Genomic DNA, 21787 nt, shown 5'->3' with positions numbered 1-21787 from the left:
CTGCACCCCAATCCCCTACCCCAGACCTCCTCCCCCACCGAAACTCACTCCCAAAGTCTTGGGGGGGGGCGGGTTCTGGGTGGCATGAGTGATATTATTGGCCCGCTGGGAGGATTTGAGGACTGGCACTGGCCCTAAGGTAAATTGAGTTTGAGACCCCTGGTGTTGAGGGTCCTGAATGGATCTTGCGGTAGTTCTTGTTGCAAAAACTTTTAAAAGGCTGCAGATGAATAGTATATGCATGTGTTCTCAGTAAGAGAGGCATTCTTTTCAAGCTATCCATTTTATAAACACACCTTATAGTCCTCATAGCAAGAGTTTAACAGAGAGAACGTGCCTTATTTGTGGTACATAGTCGCATGATACTGTTGTTCGTCAGAATTGTGCAGACTTGGACATGATGATGGAACTGTGTGCATGTGGCTAGACTGGGCTCTGATAACATGTTTTTTTTCCTCCTCCTCTTCCCCACCCCCCAGGTAGTATTTGCAGAACTGTTTCAGCTTCCAGTTCCACCACACATTGAGGTCATGTACACAACACTTCTGATTGAATTGTGCAAACTTCAACCTGGCTCTTTACCACAAGTTGTATCCTTCCTTGTTAAGGAGCACGGTAGCTTTGAATGCTTTTTCCTTTGTTCTCTGGAAAACTGAGTATTGGCATGAATTTTAGCAGTGACTCTCTTTCCTTCTCCCTTTTATTCAATTGAATAAAACAAGCAAATATTTTGACCATCAGTACTGCATATGTGAAAGAACAGTGCAGACAAATAGCCGTTGTAGTTCTGTTATCCTAGTCTCTAGTGTCAAAGTGATGGGAAAAATCTCCAGTGTTTTAAGCACTAATTTTAAAAATCAATCCCAAATGCTAGACTAGCAATAACTGTAATTATGCTGTATCATTGAATCATAATGCAGGAAACAGATTGTCAGTAAACCTGGCATATGCACGTTGGTTTCTCAGTTACAATGTCTCTGCATATTAACTCTTTGTTAATATCAGGTTCTAAAATTAGATTACAAATAGCAGCAGCGTTTGTGTAAGTTGTACCACTAGGAATTTCGCTTGTAAGTGAATAGAGGTTCTGAGGCTTGTTAATGTTGAGATCACTTCATGACCAACAGCAAAATGTATGTTGTTTTATAAATAAACTTAAAGTAAATTGTTAGACTATATTCTCCTTACTTACCTGCAAAGACTCAGGTAGAGATCTTTGTCCTGCAAGAGACAAGGACATCACTTAAACAGTGCAGGTAGTTTAAAAAGTACTTATGGTTTAAGACTTCTGAAATATCAAGTTTCAGATCCTATCAAAGTTTGTTTTACAGCTCAGATAAAGTCCCTGAAATTTAGAGTTAAGTCTTTGGCACACTTGTTATATATCAGTGGTGTCATAATCTGAAATGAACCAGCTTTAAAGGCTCACTCTGGCTTCTAGAAGATCAGTGTTATAAAAAAATGTAAAATTGACTGTGGATGACTTGATTGGGTGAACATTTTCAGTCTGTTTCTAACTCAACTCAGATTAATAGATTTAGCATATACATTTATGCAACAAGTTTGTCACTGAAATAGCTGCTGCAGTTTTCTTGCTGCATCGTAGCGGGGATGTCTTCCCCTTGCAATCTTACATTGTCCCATAGCTTTAAAAATATTAGCAATTAAGAATCATGGAGGACTGTCATCCATTTTTGAGCTGCCTTCTGTTTAAATTCTTCCCCCAAAATCTCTGCTAACCATAGTGGTGAAAACAATGTGGCAAAACAAGTGCAGTATTCAGAGAAATGAAGATTAAAATGAGTAAAGGTGGCTTGTTCTTGTTGCTTCTTACTGAGTTCGTTAGTGTGTTAGACTGCATCCTCTCCAAATAGCTCTGTCTCTTCAGAAGCCAGAGTGCTGCGGTCACGGAGGTGCTGGGTCTCCATAATGAGCTGGATGTCAGCAAGTATCACTAGGTGTGCAGCTTCCGTTGTCTTATAAAGTACTCTCTTTATGAGCAGAGACAAGAGTCTATCTAGTGGGCAAACTGCAGTTGCCCTGTTTTCCATGAAATTACCAGGACTTACCCTAGCGTGGGATAGTTGAAAAGTGAGATGTTACTGGGGGGGAACATCCTTCTGCAAACCCTCCGTAGAAAGTGGAAAGTTAGTATAAGCTCTGATTTATCAGACTCCTCTTTGCCTTAATTAGACACTTGTAGCTTGCACAAGCCACAGAAATGCTGTACATGCGTTTGGATACAATGAACACTACGTGTATAGACCGGTAAGTGCTTGTGCATTTCAGGAACACCAGAATGTTTTCCTCATTGTATACTGATGGATTGAAAATGGGTCACATGAAGTTCTTCTTACTACCTATTGGCTCCATAAAAACCCAACTGTAAATCCTAAGTAGAGTGTTAACGTTTGAGCTCTAGTCTTGAGCCTTCTAAACTGAAGGATGGGTGTCTACTTAGCACTTGCTCACCCTTCTCTGCTGTGTGCTGAGACCCTTCTCTCCCTACTCTCAGAAGGACAGTTGCCTTATACTGCCAACCCGCTGCCCTCCAGATCACTGCTCTGCCTACGAGCATGGTGCAGTTATGAGCTCAGTCCACACTCTGCTCTGCTGACGCATGCCACTTCCATCCTCTGGCCTGAGGGAGGGGTTGAGAGTTGGTTTACAGTGGGATAGCAGGCAAGGAGGTGACAGTTCATTATTCTAAGGGGTACGTGAAGCTTGTGCAACATGTAAGAATTGCAGTTGCTATGGAGAAAATCATTAAGACAATCTACATATTTGCAGTCAGCTATCTTTGCTTATGTTAATAAATAGATAGAATGGGACCAATGTGGTGAATCTGACAGAGCATGAGACTATCTCCATTCTGTCTCAAAAAGGCCAAAATGACTCTCACCTGGAACCAAATAACATAGTTTTGGCGTTATTTTGGTGGGAACTTAGGTAGTGTGCTAAAACTGCAGAGTTGTCACTTTTCATTCTTCCTTGTTTGATGCTTCATGGACTTCATGTGAATTTTTTTTAAATGTTGCAGGCTAGTAATTGCTCTAAAACCTTACATTGTGACCTGATTAATCAGTGGCTTCTAGTAGTTGAGAGAGAAGCTGTACCTTACAAAGGACTGTGTAAAGACAGTTATCTGCCAAATAAGAGAAACTACTCTGCATGCCTGAATCATATTTTAGCTGATAAAATAGTGATGAGAATGAAAAAGAAAAATCTAATAACCCCCTTTTGAAATTGCCTGTTGCACTTTTCTATGAATATGACTAAAGACCTCTGTAGATAGACTTATACACTTGACAAACTTGGCTTAATTTGGAGTTCAATGCTTAGCAAGTATTGGTGGTGGGGGAGTCTGTGTAAGGGATAAATTTCTAAAGTGTCGAGGGGACTTAAGAACACAAGTCTCACTTATTTGCAGAGGAAATCCCAAGTCTCTTATGCACTGCTGAAAATATCCCACTTAACTTGGGCGCCTAAAGCAAAGAAGCTAAACATTGTTGACCTTAGTTTAGCAGTGTGTTTCCGTTCTGTTATAAACGGTCCTTTAACATCAACATACCAGACATTAGTATGCCTTTTAACCTGAATGGGTGACTCCCTAATGACTTACTGTGTGACTTTTTTCTGTTCATCATTTTTGGAACACATTTTTCTCGACTTGAAATGACTCTAAGCTTGCTTTTGAAAAGTATAATTGAAACTCTCATCTGATTTTTTTTTTTTTTTGTTCTGTGAGTTGTTGCATGCTTAATAGAACTATAACATTTCCCTCTTTTAAAGGTTCATGAACTGGTTTTCCCACCATCTGAGTAACTTTCAGTTCCGTTGGAGCTGGGAAGATTGGTAAGTTTCTGTTGGGGTCCCCATTTGAGCCATTTGTTTTGCGTACAACTTTCGAACGTATCCAGAACTTGCCAGTGGTGCTGCTAATAGTTGTCCCTAGCTATCTGTAGTTAACATCTCTCAAAAGCACTAATCACCATAGAATTATCACCACAGTGCCTTTACTTTATAACCATTTAAATTTAGACAGGATGCAAAATACTGTTCTTGTGTAACTAATATATCACAACCTGCTAAATAGTGTTAACAGTTTTTACTGTAATTAGAAATCACTTATTTCAATATGTATTTGTGAAGATGAGACTCCATGTTGGTAGTTCATAGATTCTAATACCATTATGTGTTAGTACCCCATCTCAAAATTGCTGAGACCCGTAGAGAACGGGAAAGAGCATTGTAGATTAACTGTACTTAACCTGTGAACGCTTTGTACAGCACTGAGCCAATCTAAGAGCAGATTAAGAAGCAAATACAATGCTTGTTAAATGCTATCAAATTTTGCACTTTGATAGGTCAGATTGTCTTACTCACGACCTTGACAAGCCCAAACCCAAGTTTGTAAGAGAAGTCTTGGAAAAATGCATGAGGTAAGTGAAGCTTTTGAACACACCACTTTAGGAGCTTGGTATTTACTATGAAGTTTGTTTGATCATTGTTTACTTTTAGATCCTATTAACCAGATTCCTTTCAATTTTGTGCCTGTATATGTACTTATGAACTCTTTCCCATGCAGCACATTCTATTAATTCATGTTTTCAGTAGATGTTCATCGGTTCTGTTGTCTTGGCTGATAGGACTCTTGGAAATAATGGGACGCTCCCACTCTCCTAATAGATTGGAGAAGTGATGCCTTTAAATAGGAGGTGAAATATCCACACCTACATTTCACTTTTAGATGCAAGGCCAGAGGGTTAGACACTCCCTTTACTTGGATTTATGTGATGGACGTTGATTGTGGGGGGCGGCAGAGGAAGTAATGTTGCTGGAAAGTATTGGTCATTCATAAACTAAATGCAGGAAGGAACGTACTTTTGAGTTCTACCTTATTAATGGCTTGCAAGTAACACAGGGCCTAATTTTGATTGGTTATGAGGATCCAGGATTCTCATTGACTTAAAAAGAAGTTGTCAGTGCTCAGGATTGGTCCAGCAACTGGTGATGGCGAGGGAATAAGGGAAAAACTTTTCAAAGTGCTTAAGTGACATGGGCTTGGTTTACAGTACAGTTAGGTTGACATAAGCTGCCTTACATCAACCTAACTATGGTAGTGTCTACGCTACAGCCTTGCTCCCACCAATGTAAGTGCCCTATTACACCGACATCATAGGCGTAGGGCTTATGTCAGTGTAGTTAGGGCAACTGTGTCCATGTAAACACTGCATTACTTACATTTATAGTTGGCTAAAATTCTTGTCAATTTCATGGCTCTGTGCTGGATTCATAAAATTGACAAGAAAGGTGGGTAGATTTCCCTGCTGTGAACTCTGTACCTGGCTCACAGCTCGAGCTGTCACCCTGGGGTGGGGGGGTCCAGCTAGAGTCCAGCTGGCCCCCGAGCTCCCAGCTACCTGCTCCAAGCAGGCTGGTGCCCAGGCTCCCCTCTCCCCGCCTGGAGCCCTGGTTTCCCCTGGCTCCCCGCTCTGAGCCCAGCTGCCATGCACTGAGCACCTGGTCTCCCAGCTCCCTATGGAGCTCCCAGAGCTGTCAAAGCCTGGCTGCTCTGAGCAAAGACAATAGCAATGTGAAATTGACAAGAATGTCAGTTTCTCTGCTGGTAGGCTCTGTGCTGGGAAATTGAGCCCCGTGGGGCTGTCAGTGCACCCCAATGTCCCACTCCAGTTGGTGCAAGCGCACCAGGTGAAGAAGCGCTCCACCTGCAGAAGGAGAATAGTGTGGACACAAAGAGCCGGTGGCTCTTTGTCAGCCTAAACTAAGTCGACCTAATTTATAGTGTATACAAGCCCTTAGAATCCCAATTGAAAACTGTTTTCACTTACTCCTTTTTGAGTCAGGAAGCCTAGAAGGAGTAAAAGCACTGACTGGCAAAAGAGAAATATTTTGTCTGTGGATCCCTTCCATCTCACCTCAAACGGTGGTAGGCTAATTCTTAAATGTTTATAAAGGTTGGATGGAACTGAGGGTTAAAATGGAGAAGTCAAGGTAACTTTATTTCATTGATTTTTAAATTGTAGCACCAATATCTTGCCTGTGATCCACATAGCATGTGCAGTGTTTGAATAAAATGTGGCCCTGACTGACGGTTCCTCTTAACTTTGCTCATATTGAAAGGTTAAGTATGTGAAGTTGAGAATATAACTTTTTTTTTTTAAGTTATTCAAATCTAAAATGTCCATTGGAAGGTCAATGCATAAACTGGTTTCATTGACTCTTAATGTCTGGAAGGAACTATTCTCAATAAAATGTAGTAATAATCAGACTTCTTGGTTTTTGTTCTGGCAAAATTAAAACATAATAAAATAAGAGCATCTTTAAGGCAACACCATGGGGTATCCCTCAAAATATTCCACTGGTAATTCTATTACAACTGAAATTTTCTCTTGCAGGCTTTCATACCATCAGCGAATAATAGATATTGTTCCTGCTACATTCTCTGTCCTTAGTCCTGCAAACCCATCGTGTATTTATAAATATGGAGATGAAAGCAATAGTAAGTATAAACTACTTAGAAGGCGTTCGCATTTTGAAGAAAAGGTTATCAAAATATTATCTGTTTTGAGATCTGATCAGGCAAGGAAACCTCTAGTTTCTGAGTCAAATTAGTTATCTTTATAGAAGAAAATTCACAGTGGAAATAAAAAGGCTGACTTTTGACCTGGAAACATTGCCTGAGTGGGGCACAGTAATATAGTTTAGGTCTAAAACTTTGATTTGGGGCAGGTTGGGAGGGAATTCACTAAAAAGGGTTCCTAAAAACTTTAAAATGTCAATGTAAGCACCTTGGTTTGAAGTTAATTACCCTGCAGTGTTTGCAGCCTGAACACTGCAGCCTTGTGCTAGTTGCAAGAAAGCCTACAAGTCAATCTGGCTTCTGTTTTCAGTGTCTGAGCTCAGTGATGTGCAAAAGTTGAACAGCATAGTGAAGATAACTTACTATTCTTTGAGTGCCACATTTGTTTCAGAAACAAACGAAAGAGCTCTTGGTAAGCTCCAAAGAACTCTGTCTAATAAGTGAAGCAAGCAAACAGACAGGAGTAAGACAATAGTTAAGGTGAAAAGTGATATGGAGAGATTATTTGTGAAGAAAAAACGGATGAGTGCCATAAGTATAAGGAGTGTCACAATTGAAGGCACAAAGGTGAGCGGGAGAAGGAAATGAAGAGACTCTTCAAAATAGGAAGGAATTGGAGCACAGATGTAGGCAAAGGAACGGTTATGTAAACCCTCTAAAGTTGAGGCCAAGGGGGGATTGAATTTGATGTAGCAGATAGGAAGGAAGGATTCTCTGGGGCTGCTGATGTGGACAGTGACGTGAGGAGCAGGGTGGTAGCAGCAAGATTTTGGGTAGATCCAAAAGGGGAGAGTTGAAAGGCAGAAAAGATTAGACGTATCTAGGTGTGGATAACTTTTTGCTGCTGGAAGAGAGGAAAAGGTGGACTTGGGAGGAAGAAAGGACTGTACTGGTTTTGCAAAGCTTTTATGTGGGGAGGTGCTGCCACAGCTCTTGATGTCCTCGCTGCCTGGAATTGTGGATGCGTTTTGAAGTGTCATTACATAATTTAACTATTCACTGAATATTAAAATAAGTTCACATCTTGAGAGAAATTAGAGATTTGTGAGTTGGCTGCATGTGGTCCAGACATCGCATGAGAGCCTGCAGCTTGCTGCAAAATCCCATTTCCAGCATGCCAAAATCTCAGTTCTATTAATACAAAGCAGTAATTGTTGATTTTTTTTTTTTAATTGTTCAAGGAAAAGTGTGTGCTTTTCTGAAAAATGCACAAGCTGACATAAAAGTAACCCATATTCATTGCAACTAATTTTGAAGATGATCAGACCTTTTGTCTTCTGTTTAGAGTCTCTTCCGGGATACACTGTTGCACTCTGTTTGACCATTGCCATTAAAAATAAGACAAGTAATGATGAAATCTTCGGCATCTTAAAAGATGTGCCCAATCCTAACCAGGATGATGATGACGGTAAGGATATCTGACATTGGGCATTAAAGGTCATTTCTTCTGTGTTCAAAACTACTTTCACCATCCTATCGAAGTAGGAGTTGTGCCTGGTACGTTGCCTCATGACTTGTACACTTTCTCCATTTAGCATCACTTAACAGAAAACGGAACCAATATAAAACGTTGAGTGTATTTTTGTTTCTCTTGTCCCACAGACAGGACTCATTCTTATCAATGGAATAGTGGTAGGAAGGAGTAAACTGGTATGGGTGGCTGTTGCTGACAAGGATAGTATGAAAGAATGAAATAATGAAATAGTCCCCCAAACTTCACCATCAGGATGCAGATCTTGGCATTAGAAGAAAATGTAACATGGTTTGTGTCCTAAGTATGAGAGAGATTGCCTCTTTATAGATTACCTTAGCAGTTGAGAACAGCTAAGAGCTCAAGCTGCCATTCCCCTGGTCTAAACAAAATAGACATTCTTGTAAGGGGGCCTTGACTTGAGCTCGCTTCCCAGCCTCACCCTTGCTCTAAACATCCAGCGTCTTTCTGGCCAGGGCTTATCTGTTCTCAGATGTCTTAGAAGAGAGGTTTGAGAAGTCACATCTAAAGTTGGTAGCTTGGGTGAAAAAGAACTTGAATAATTCAGTAATATGTGAGATTGTACAGGCACCTAGATCAATATATAAAAATCAAAATACATGGAGATAATAAAGTGGTGTAGGAGTGTCCCAAGTCAGGGGAAAAATGGGTTAGAACAGAGGTTCTCAAACTGTGGAGAGTTCCCTCTAAGGTGCGCGCCTGGGCGGCCGCACACAAGAGAACGAAGGGCTGCCCACCTAGTTAGTGGAGCCGTGCAGGCGTGGCTCCACTAATTAGGTGCCTGGACCCTGGAGGAGATGCACATGTAAGGCGAGGTGGTGGCCTTGGGGGGGAATAGGGGGTAGGTGGGAGGGGGCAGTGGGGTGAGGTGGGGGAAATAGGAGATAGTTGGGGAGGCAGTGGGGTGAGAAGAGGGGATGGGGGAATTTGGGATGTGCAGGGCTGCAGTGGTCAGAGAAAGAGGCGACTTTCTCCAGCTCCAGGGCTGCGGCTGCCGGGGAGAGAACCCCCTCCTTCCTAGCTCGGAGGCTGCCGTGGCAGGGGAGAGAGGGAGAGACTACTGATGTTAAAATATGAGTTGTGTGCTTTTATTTGTAGAACAAAAACACATTGTTTATTATTTAGGTTTTTTTATATAGCCCTCTTATCCAAAGCGCTTTACAAATAGTTAGCTAACAGTACAAACAACATTTGGAAAGATCATTAAGTGGTCTGTCAAGACCCTCAGCAATTTTCAAATGATCCGCGGGGGGCGGGGGGGGAAGTTTGAGAACCACTGGGTTATAGGAATCCTAAAGGGATTAAACTGCTGTTTATCCTCTGAAAAGAAAGATGTTGATATGAGTGCTTTTGAAAGTCAGCAGTAGATTTTGCTAGGTTTGATAACACTTTCAAATGGGTGTGGAGTCTTCCCTGCTAGTACGAAACAAGAGTTTGAGGATCGCCTCCTATAGAGGATAAGGGAATAATGTAGTGTAGTCCTAAATGTACTCCAGTAGCTGCGTGTTAGCGAGGTAAGACTATCTCTGCGTGGTGGCACCTGGCAGCCTGAGGGAGTTGCTGATAAAACTGCAGCTTTTAGAAAGCATTGACTGATTCCCTGTTCAGGCTGCAAAGCTCAAGCGCTAAATCTTAAGTTTTGCAAAATAAAGAAACCATGAATTATCTTCAGTGCTTTGTTTGCAGGGTTAGATTTTGATAAATACTTATAATATTGATTTTAATTTAACCCACTGTTTCAATTTGAAAACAACTTTCAGATGAAGGATTCACCTTTAACCCCTTGAAAATAGAAGTTTTTGTACAGACTCTGCTCCATTTAGCTGCCAAGTCGTTCAGCCACTCGTTCAGTGCTCTGGCAAAGTAAGTGATAAATGCGTTATTTCTGGGTTTATGGAACGCATTTTGATTAGAACAGTGACTTGCTTGGTAGAGCTATTCTTCCACAAGCTTCAGCGTTTTGTATGTTGCACAGTGTAATGTGAAAGTAAGGAAGGAGAGAAGAGATGATAGGTTTTTTTTTTTTTTTTTTTTTTTTTAATTAAAGGGGGTGGTAGTGTGAATCTTACTATCCAAGCAGAGATCATAATGTGTATTTTACTCCATGTGGATAGGTCAAGATTCTGCATGTTCTGAGACATGCCTTAGCTTGTTGCTCACCTGGAAGAGTGCAGCAATAGGTAGCACACTTCCCAGTGCCCACAGTGAGCCCAGAGGGACACAGCAGCAAATTTGTGCATCCTTTTGCCCACGCCACACCTGCCCGGACCAGTGCACTTTAAGTGGGCATGGCATGGGTACATGTTTTAATGCCCACATGTGAACCCTGCTAGAGTCCTGGGGGACTCGTAAAAGAACTGGAGAGTCTTTTGGTCCCATCAGAGTATGGCTAAGGAAGGAAGTAGGTCTGACAACATCATTTATATATTGGTATTAGACACTGCAAGCTCTTCCGTAGTTAAGATACAAGATGGGTTCAGTTGTGATAGTTGGAGTGGTATCGAAATGGAGGCTGTAACAGAAAGCTATCTGTCTGAAATATCATAGCTGACCTTCTACCAGCGTGCTATAATCTTCTAGGAAAATTGGAGGTAAGCTCACCCAAGCATGGGAGAAGTGCCCGCTCAGAAAGGGGTTATCTGATGTATCAAACACCATCCTAGTCATTTTTCCTGCTCATCACTGATGTAGCATGGTCTAAAAATTCCATATTTTTCTTTTGGCAGTTGTACTGAGTGAGGCTTGGTGTCTCTCACTAATTTAGGCTTTCTTGGTGAAACTTAGACTAGTTCGGCATATGGGATTATATGCTGCAAGGGCATGTCCACACTGGGGCACTCAGATACGTTAAGGCAAATCAACTAAAGGTGTAAAGTCAATGTTCATATGTTAAATCCATGCGTGGCTGCTCTCATTCAGGAGAAAAGTGGCAATACTTCCCTGTAGACTAAATTCCGTTAAGGGCTTGTCTACATGAACAATTAGACTGCGTCCAGCCGGGGTCTGAATTACTCCACACTAGCCTGCTGTGGTCGAACTGTGGGCACCCTGATGACTCACTGTAACAGTTTGTTAGAATGCATTAACGTGTCATCAGGGCATGCACAGACCAAGAGACCACAGCAGGCTAGTGTGGGGAAGATTCGCACCCTGGCTTGCCACAGCCTAATTGTTCTGCTTTACTCCGAATTGAGATCATCCACATGGGGGACTTAACCCTCATCGGTTTCAAACTAATAGTTCATATGCCTTAACTTTCCGAAGTGTTCCTGTGTAGACATGGCCTATTAGATAATTGCCATGAATTGGTCACAGTGGCAGGTTTCAGAGTGGTAGCTGTGGTAGCCTGTATCAGCAAAAACAACGAGGAGTCCTTGTGGCACCTTAGAGACTAACAAATTTATTTGGGCATAAGCTTTCGTGGGCTAGAACCCACTTCATCAGATGCATGAAGTGAAAAATACAGGAGCAGGTATAAATACACAAAAGGATGGGGGTTGCTTTACCAAGTGTGAGGTCAGTCTAACGAGATAAATCAATCAACAGCAGGGTACCAAGGGAGGAAAAATCTCCTTTGAAGTGGTAAGAGAGTGGCCCATTACAGACAGTTGACAAGAAGGTGTGAGTAATAGAAGGGAGAAATTAGTAATGGGGAAATCAGGTTTAGGTTTTGTAATGACCCAACCACTCCGTCTTTATTCAGGCCTAATCTGATGGTATCCAGTTTGCAAATTAATTCCAGTTCTGCAGTTTCACATTGGAGTCTGTTTTTGAAGGGTTTTTTTGTTGAAGAATTGCCACTTTTAGGTCTATTATTGAGTGACCAGAGAGGTTGAAGTGTTCTCCTATTGGTATTTGAATGTTATGATTCCTGATGTCAGATTTGTGTCCATTTATTCTTTTGCATAGAGACTGTCCGGTTTGGCCAATGTCCATGGCAGAGGGGCACATGATGGCATATATCACATTGGTAGATGTGCAGGTGACCGAGCCCCAGATGGTGTGGCTAATGTGGTTAGGTCCTATGATGGTGTCCCTTGAATAGATATGTGGACAGAGTTGGCACTGGGGTTTTGTAGCAGGGTTTGGTTCCTGGGTTGGTGTTTTTGTTGCGTGGTGTGTAGTTGCTGGTGAGTATTTGTTTCAGGTTGGAGGGCTGTCTGTAGGCAAGGACTGGTCTGTCTCCCAAGGTCTGTGAGAGTGAGGGATTATTCTTCAGGATAGGTTGTAGATCCTTGATGATGCACTGGAGAGGTTTTAGCTGGGGGCTGTAGGTGACAGCTAGTGGTGTCTGTTACTTTCTTTGTTGGGCCTGTCCTGTAGTAGGTGACTTCTCGGTACTCTTGAGTATGTCTACACAGCCTGTAGCAGTGAGGCTCCCAGCCCGGGTCCATGGACTCGGGCTTGCGGGGTTCATATTACTGTGCTAAAAATAGCTGCATAGACAGTGCTTTGAAGTTGCAGCTTGGCCTCTGAACCTGCCCTCCTCCCTAGCTCTAGCCTGAGTTGCAATGTCTACACGGCTATTTTTAGTGCTGTAGTACAAGCCCAGGTCTGTTGACTTGGACTGGGAGGCTCACTACCATAGGCTGCATAGGCATACTCTCTACCAAACTTTTACTGGACCACTTCAACTACTTGCTGTGCATCCACTGATCGCTTTTCTTTATTCTAATAAGGTTTCATGAAGTCTTCAAAACCCTCGCTGAAAGTGATGAGGGGAAGCTCCATGTGCTGAGGGTTGTGTATGAGGTCTGGAAGAACCATCCACAGGTAAGAGGGGTGGTTTCAGATGTTTATTGAAGCTTACATTCTCACGATAATGGGAAACAGAATGAACACTGAAAAGCCTAGAAACTGAATTGTTTGCAAAGACAAAGTTGCAATTTATTCTCACTTTAAAAAAAAAAAAAAGAGAGACCTGGCCACTGTTTACTTAAATTGTATATTAGAAAGAATTCAAAATGTATTTACTGGTGTTACTGACAGCATCTTAGATTAGATATCAAATTTTTATCTGTTTCTCACTATGCTACCTCCTTTCAGCATTTATTTCAATTGATGGCAATTTGACGTTTGGGTTGCTAACCCTGCAAGAGAATGTCTCTTATTAAAACAGCCATTTCCATTGGGGGGGTAATATTATGGAATCATTTCTCTTGGTCTTAAGTTTTGTAATAGTTTGTTTTACAAAATCTAAACTTGGGCAAATGCTTCAAAGTGAGAAATAGAAGTCTATCACTTAGAACTTGCTCTGAATGCAGATATTACTTGAAATGAAAAATAAAAAGTGGTTACGATAAACATGGGCTCAAGGCAATGTGCTTGTAGAATTGACTGGATCAACTGATCTGGCAGACTGGTTTTGTGATGTGGCTGTTACTTAATTGAGGTAAATATAACCTTAATTCTTTGGCTGTGTGATTCAGCAGTAGTTAGTGTTCACTTCAAAGTAGTGCACCAATTGAACTAAATGTAGATACAGATTTAGTTAAATTGTTGCAGGTCTTCTAGTGTGAACACTGTGTGTGGACAATCTTAAAACTAGTTCAGTGTGACAGTCACACCAGCTTACCCATATCTGGTTAAAATTGCACCTTTAGTTAAACTCATCTACACACACTGTTGCAGCAGGCTTCTAGAGAAGCAGCTGCCTTTACAGAGGGCATTCATGCTACACTAGCTAATGACAGCTGTTGAGAGCGGAGGGGTCACTGGGGTATTTTTACCTGTTGCATCCTATGTTTCACACCAGCAATGAACAGGTAGGATTGAATATTTCTTATTACCATAGGTATCGTGATGCTATAATACAGTAAACAGATTTTTTTTTCTTTTTTCCCCACAATGCAGATGATTGCTGTGCTTGTGGATAAGATGATTCGGACGCAGATAGTTGATTGTGCTGCCGTAGCAAACTGGATCTTCTCTCCAGAGCTTGCTCATGATTTTACTAGGTAACAAAATCAATTCTCTGTTGAAACTAACATTCAGTTGGGTTAGACATATTTTCACTTTGTGGATAATGTACACTGAATACTAGTTTTTTACTTGGCTTTATTATGGTAAGCAAACAATTTAAAATAAAAATAAAAATTACCTTTGCACTTCATACACAACCTACGTGTCAACCCCTCCAAAAGGATATTTGTCATTCAACATTCTCCATTTAGAGTTGAGGTGCAGGTTTATAATGAACCCAAGAATCCATCTCGTCTAGTTTCTGGACAATGGCTTATAACTTCAATGTGCCTCTGAGGAAGGTACACCTCTACAGTCACCATGCAAACTGCTCATTGGCACAGGGACTGTCTTGTTCTGCACTAGTTTAGCACCTTAGCACAATGGGGACATGGTATATGGCTGAGGTTCCTAGGTGCTGCTGCAATACAAATAATAAGTAATTGGGAGTGGGGAGGATGTCCCAGACACAGACTGTGGTTCATGTAACTATCTTCTATAATTGCAAGTACTATTGTTGTTAGTACCTTTTGTGAATTATACTTATCACTCACAGTTCTATAAGTTAATAGTACATTGTATTCAGATAATTACTTTTTTAAAAGTCAATTTATTTGTTCATATAGTTATAGTTACAGTGAGTATCCAAACCATTAAAGAATCTCTTAAAGTAAACAAGGCTCGAGAGAAAAGGATACCACATGGCAGTATATTAAGGAGACTCTAGCATCTTGACATTTTTTAACTCCCTTGACGTAAAACATTCTAACAAAACAGATCCATGATGTGCCTCATGCATTCCTGAATGAATTCAAAATAAAACACCACTAATATTTCAAGGTAAAATAGAGGAAAGATCCCACTGTTTGTAATAGGAAGCCACACCTGTTTAAGTGTACTCCCCTACTACTACTATTTGTACTTCATGTGCATAAGTTGCATAAATTGCAAAGGAATTCAGGTTATAGTTGAAACTTTGGAAAATTCTTCCTGGACATGTATTTCTATAATAAAGTATGTACACTTAATACATTCTGGTAACACTTGAAACCTGTATTGTTGCTGTTAGTCTGAGTAAGAAGGTTGAGGCTAAAATACAGCTAAAATTTTAGACGTGTGATTTTTTTTTTTTCCTCTGCTCTTTATCAGTTTACTGTGTTTTGTATTTTGTTATCGGCTACAGTAAGGTTATAATTGGTTCTCTGCTAGGTTCTATATCTGGGAGATCTTACACTCCACGATTCGTAAGATGAACAAGCACGTAGTGAAGATCCAAAAGGAGCTAGAGGAGACTAAAGCAAGATTAGCCAGGCAACACAAACGAGTATGTATCTTGTTTTGTATCTTGTAAATATATTAGCTTGAAGTAAAGCCATGTACTTTTCACATTTACTGCATTTCAGACTAAATCCTACTTTTTCTGTGGCAAGATGCATGTCGGCTGATGAGAGACTTGCTCTGTGAGAGACAAAATAAATATGCTGTTAATGTTTCTACAACATCAGTAGCACTTAGATATTGACTTGGATTCCACAGGGATTGTGATACTAACATGATCTTCAGATACAGCTGTAAAGGCTGTTACAGCCAAGAAGTCAAAGTAAATGGAGCTCAGTTTACATTCCTTTACCACTTTTTTGGTCTTTCTCATAAGTTAACTACAAAAGAACACTAATTTTTTGTTGCCAATTATAGATGCTTCAGTGACAGCTACCTCTCACCTAACTCAATCTCGTTTTCTGTTACAATTTCCATTGCTATACAAGAATGTATTTTCAGTATTTCAGCTTTACTGTAGTTGCAGATCTCCAATCAACAGGTTAATCACTGGAACTATCTCCAATTCAACAAGTTAATCATTAATATTTGGAGGATTTTCTTGCCATGTTGTATTAGGAGGAGAACATCACCAGACAAACATTTAAATTGTTTTATTTAACTAAAACAACAACATTATGCATTCTGAATTTTTTTCTTCAACAGCAAACATACAATATTTTAAAAAAAGCATATGTTCTTCGCTTCTCACATTTATCTCCAGACTTCTCCCTGTCCAGATCTATTCCACCCCCAACAATCTTCTATTCATTGAACTTTTTGAAACTTTGCACTTTTAGAGAGAGGTAAGGGATTGACTGTGTACACAAATTTGCAGAGGGACAATACAGTTGAGGTCTGTTATTTCTCACCTCTATATATTATATATTTATTTAAAAACATTTTTGCTGTTAACAAGCATGTTATCTCTGGAGACACAAATCCACAGTTTAAGAACTGCAAAACTAAGCATCTCTGATGTTATCTTTTAGACTGAGCACTGAGTCCAATTGGGTAGATAGAAAGATTAACCTAAATAATCTATACAGAAGCCCCTGGAACCCCATAAAATTGAGTCCCTCATCCATGAACTATTGGAACTCATTTACAAAACTTTTCTTAAACATTACATGAATATATTGTCTCATACTATAGAATTAGAATTTATAATCCCTATTCCATGATGAGATGCATTATAGCTCAAAGATATCTTAATTAAAATAGGTCTTTTCCTCAAAAAGCATTTTATCAAAAAAATCCAATTTTTTTTAAATCATTGATTTTTATCAACCCTGATTTTGAATGCTCATGTGTGACTGTACCCCCAAAAGTTCCTATATGAGACCTTGGGAGGAGGCCAGTCCTCGCTTACAGACAACCCCCCCAACCTGAAGCAAATACTCGCCAGCAACTACACACCACACCACAGAAACACCAACCCAGGAACCTATCCCTGTAGCAAACCTTGTTGCCTACTCTGTCCCCATATCTACTCTGGCAACAGCATCAGAGGACCCAACCACATCAGCCACACCATCAAGGGCTCATTCACCTGCACATCCACTAATGTTATATATGCCATCATGTGCCAGCAATGCCCCTCTGCCATGTACATTGGCCAAACCGGACAGTCCCTCCGCAAAAGAATAAATGGACACAAATCGGACATCAGGAATGGTAACATACATAAGCCAGTAAGTGAACACTTCAATCTCCCTGGTCATTCTATTACAGATTTAAAAGTCACTATCATTGAACAAAAAAACTTCAGAAACAGACTTCAAAGAGAAACAGCAGAACTAAAATTCATTTGCAAATTCAACACCATTAATCTGGGCTTGAATAGGGACTGGGAGTGGCTGGCTCATTACAGAAGCAGCTTTTCCTCTCCTGGAATTGACACCTCCTCATCTATTATTGGGAGTGGACTACATCCACCCTGATTGAATTGGCCCTGTCAACACTGGTTCTCCACTTGCGAAGTAACTCCCTGCTCTCCATGTGTCAGTATATAATGCCTGCATCTGTAACTTTCACTCTATGCATCCGAAGAAGTGAGGTTTTTACTCACGAAAGCTTATGCCCAAATAAATATCTTAGTCTTTAAGCTGCCACCAGACTCCTTGTTGTTTTTGTAGATACAGACTAACACGGCTACCCCCTGATATATGAGAAGGTAAGTCTTTAAACGCTACATTTTGGTTCCAAGGATAACTGAATACCAAAATAGATTAAATGGGAAAGCTGATAATGTCTGAAGAAACTGATTGATTGCTGACATCCCAAACTATACTTGTGGAAAAAATTGAGTCTTGCCCCTCCACGCAAAGTCTGTATGTGCATTAGAAGCACTTAGTACCTTGAATGTCTTCTCCATTTATCTTTAGCATAATTAGTTTTATTTAATGCACTTCCAATTATGCTGAAATTCAGTTCTGAACAATATTGTAGGCTGTGTTGTGTGAACAATGCTCCCCTGCACTACATCCTTAGAGGTCTGGACCTTGAATGTTGTAATGCTGATATCAGCCATTTTAAGAAAGGTTACATCTGGGGCTGCAGAGGAAGAAAAGTACTTGCTTGTCAGTTTTTATGCAGGCAATCACACCTCTTGGATTACTTCACACAGGGCCCTAGTTTTGTCATCCTAAATTATTTTTGCATATAGTATTTCTACAAATATTTGAAGTTTATAGCTGTTAATTTATGGACAGATTTGCAGGAAAACAATCTTTTGTGAGACTAACAAAGCAAATAATACCTGCAATCAAAACCTTAATCTGCCCAATTCCTTATTTCCTACTAAACTGCATTTAGTTTTGTATAACTTCCCTTAACTGACTCATGGCTAGTTGCTAAGAGGTTCTGAAGATGTGTGTTTTTTAAATAGATTAGGGACAGACAGTAACTGTTATCTAAATTTTTCTTTGGTAAGGAGCATCACAATGAGCCCATGTCACAATTACAAGGGCTAACTGCACCTCTGTCCCCTTCCTGGTGTCAGAGTGCACCCTCTCCAGTGTCAGGCCTCGTGCCTTTACCTCTCCCGGGGTACTCTTAGACCAGGCCCAGCACCCAGGCTATTAACTGTGCACACCCACCAGATTCTACTGAGTTCTGGCACCTGCTGTTCTTCCATTCAGGAGTCTGTGACCAGTGGTGTGTGCATTGACCAGACAGCCTTTCTACACCAAGATGGTTTTTTTAGCAGTAGAAAAACAGATTTTAAAACAATCGTACCGTCCCTGGCAGGTAAATGAAGCCGACCTAACTTCTTCAGACATCCCCACTGAGTGTGGGCGTGTGTCTGTCTGGTTCCACCAGACAACTCCCCACCTCTCGGGGTGGGGGGGGGGGAGGAGGAATCTTCCTTTTTAAACCTGTTGCAGTTCTTTTGATATCCTGGTTCCCAGGCCTTGTCCTGTCCTGGCGGTGTCTCTTCTCAGTGCAAGTCTTTGCTCAAAAGTGGTCTGTCTTGAGCTATTCCTCTTCCCTTCCAGCCCCATGTAAACTAAAGCAGCATATTCATATAGCAAACAGCCCACGAATGCAGTCAATGTACGGTAGTGATAAATGATTACAGAGCAGCTCCACTTCCATCAAGCCTCATTAGGCAAGTTGCGAGCAGCCATGCACGTGCCTCGTACTATGGGCACTACCCGGATCTCACTAGCCGAACTTTACCAGGGTTAGCTGCGTCAGTAACTTCATTACTTTCACTTCCAGCGAGACAGTGATGATGACGACGATGACGATGACCGAAGCAGCGATAGGGAAGATGGACCCTTGGAAGAGCAGATAGAACGCTTGCAGGAGAAAGTAGAGTCTGCTCAGAGTGAACAAAAGAATCTCTTCCTTGTTATATTCCAGGTAACGGTGTGGGATTTCATCCCTCTGGCAACTCTCAACTTTTAAGGGGACTAGAATTTGGAAGGTGTGGGGAAGGATGAATAGCTTTACTATGGAAGCTAGTAATGTGGTCTAGCCACTCCAGAGCAAGAAACTTCTAGGTTTCCCCTAGAGAGAACTTGTTCAACTTCAAAGTGTTTGCATAAAGGAGTTCTTATACTGGATTGCGCCTTTCTTGAACAAGCAAAAGGCAGTGTTTGTCTAAATGCAGTGTTTAGTATCTCTCAATTTAAATGAATTATTCAGACTTGACTGTTCATAACTTCTGTAGAATATCTCATGGATTATTTTGTCCAGAATAATACATACTTATCTAAGATGAGTGAGTTTCCTTCATGTTCCAAGACCTGCTTAACCAGTACTTCATTTAAAACTATTCTTTTTTTTTAGCGTTTCATTATGATATTAACAGAGCATTTAGTGCGGTGTGAAACTGGTGGGATTGATGTAATTACGCCTTGGTACAAGAACTGTATAGAGAGACTGCAGCAGATCTTCTTACAGGTTGGTCTCATTCAGCAGGTAGATAATGCTTCGTGATTTGAGAATCAGTCCTGTTCATTTAGCCTCATCCACTTCAGTTCATTAAAATACAGCTGGCTGGGGCAGGATTGTCCTAATTGGTTAGCACAGGGGATTGTGCGCAGGTCTCCTTGCTTCTAATCCCAGTTTTGCCAGTGACTGTTACTGTAGGTAAACGATTTGTTAACTGTCCCTCCATTGTAAAATGGATGTAAATACAAAGCGGAAGGGATATATCAAGACTTGATGCTTGTAAAGGCACTTTCAGATCCACTAAGAGGTGCTATTATATGTAAGTGCCAAGAATTGATTGAGAGGGTAGTTGTAACATATCTATGAAATGACTGCAGCCCTGGGAGGGAATGTTTAAAGACCCCTATTAAACCACAAGAATTTTGGAACTCTGCAGTCTCTTTTTAAAATCTGGTAACCTGTGTAAAAAGATTAAAGTTTGAGATGACTTGGCTGAAAGTGACAGGCCAAGAAATTGAAAGTGTTCCTTTCTGTGAATACTGGTTGGTGACTGCACAGGATGTGGTATGTAATTCTTCACGTGGAGTCCTCTCACGTATGTGTAAACAAAGTTTACATGGCCTCCTAGTGTGTATTTGGGCCCAAGCCTACAGTTACCTCCATGCATGTGCAGAGGCTGCCCCCCCCCCCCCCCCACTCACTTCAGGATCAGACTGTAGAGTCACCATTGCTAGCATCTTCCAGCTTGTTTTGCACAGGGAGAGTACAAGCACTTAGCAATACAAGATATAAACGCAAATGCAGTTCCTACATCCTGTCATCTCTCCAGGCTACACCTTCCTTGCAGCTGGTAGAAATTACGTGCAGCCCAGCCCAGCACCCGTATAGCCCTAAGTTTTGGCCAAAAATTTGGCTGCTGTATTTGATGCATGTTCTGTTCTCTGCATGTTTTGGTACATAAAGGCAAATAAGAGTAATAAAGGTGTCTGTCTCTGTCTGCAGCATCATCAGATAATCCAGCAGTACATGCTGACCTTGGAGAACCTTCTGTTTACAGCTGAATTGGACCATCACATATTGGCTGTATTTCAGCAATTCTGTGCTCTGCAGGCCTGAGAATTTTTCACATGCTGAGTCTTATCTACAGGACTTAAACTGATTTCATATTTTTAAACAAAAAGGGGAAAACTTGACATGGGGAAGGAAGAAGCTTTGAATTCAAGATGGCTTACCATGTTCTTCTGTGTAAACGATACAGTACTGTAACAGACATCAACTGTTTTAGCGACATAGGCCTTTGTTATGACTGATAGAGGACTGGTGTGGAATAATTATGAATTCTTTTAATTTGTCCTTTAATTTTAAATGGTTTGAATGTTGGCTTCATCATAGCATTTGTTTGTTTTTTGTTTCTCCCCTCTGTCGTTTATATAAAAATAAATAGGGAAAATATTAGAGAATTGGTTACCTCTGCCTAATCCTTAAACCAAACAAATCCCCAAATTACCATAATGTGAAGCAGGTCATAGAGCGTCTTGTGAATGTGACAGACATGCAACTCTTCAGTGAGCAACTTGATAAATTCTCTTTAGTTAGGCAGAGGAAAAGTATCTTAACTTCAGGCATGTGAAACGCTGAGTCAAGCTTACAAAGTAGTCTAGAGCATATGGGTTTATTACCAAACTGAATAGATTTTTCACAGTTTGAAAGAGAATGTGGTTGAAATACAGTTGAAATATGTTTTTTAAATCTGTTGTCTGGTGTCTTTTTTTATTACAGTAATTACAAACATTATGCTGCTCATAAACATAACTGTTCATTACAAAAGATTTTGTAGGAAGTGTTAACAATTGGAAGCTTCATGCTAACATCTTCTGAGGAATATATTGCTACTTTCCAATACCCTAAAAAGATGAGTTACCACCTTACAGTGCCTGTCAAAATATCTAAATCATTCAGATAATAGAAGCACATGCAGGGTGTTTCCCCTTCAAATTAGATTCTCCTTG

At 40.7% G+C, this 21787-nt stretch overlaps 1 protein-coding gene across 2 annotated transcripts in view; it reads left to right on the top strand.

The window, feature by feature from the left end:
* Window positions 1-21527, top strand: part of NCBP1 (nuclear cap binding protein subunit 1) — a 47606-nt gene extending 26079 nt beyond the window's left edge. For both annotated transcript variants that reach the window (XM_024203094.2, XM_024203101.1), the window contains 13 exons: window positions 480-590; window positions 2204-2268; window positions 3793-3855; window positions 4368-4442; window positions 6420-6523; window positions 7890-8012; window positions 9857-9959; window positions 12776-12869; window positions 13950-14053; window positions 15267-15381; window positions 19101-19244; window positions 19674-19787; window positions 20781-21527. In XM_024203094.2, the coding sequence (XP_024058862.1) occupies window positions 480-590; window positions 2204-2268; window positions 3793-3855; window positions 4368-4442; window positions 6420-6523; window positions 7890-8012; window positions 9857-9959; window positions 12776-12869; window positions 13950-14053; window positions 15267-15381; window positions 19101-19244; window positions 19674-19787; window positions 20781-20894 (1329 nt within the window). In that variant the 3' untranslated portion in view covers window positions 20895-21527. The remainder of the gene's footprint in view (window positions 1-479; window positions 591-2203; window positions 2269-3792; window positions 3856-4367; window positions 4443-6419; window positions 6524-7889; window positions 8013-9856; window positions 9960-12775; window positions 12870-13949; window positions 14054-15266; window positions 15382-19100; window positions 19245-19673; window positions 19788-20780) is intronic.
* The last annotated feature ends 260 nt before the right edge of the window (window positions 21528-21787 follow it).

The sequence above is a fragment of the Terrapene carolina genome, unplaced genomic scaffold (assembly GCF_002925995.2).
Source record: "Terrapene carolina triunguis isolate 2854851 unplaced genomic scaffold, T_m_triunguis-2.0 Scaffold94, whole genome shotgun sequence".
Taxonomy (NCBI): Eukaryota; Metazoa; Chordata; order Testudines; family Emydidae; genus Terrapene; species Terrapene triunguis.
This window is presented reverse-complemented; position numbering and strand designations above follow the sequence as displayed.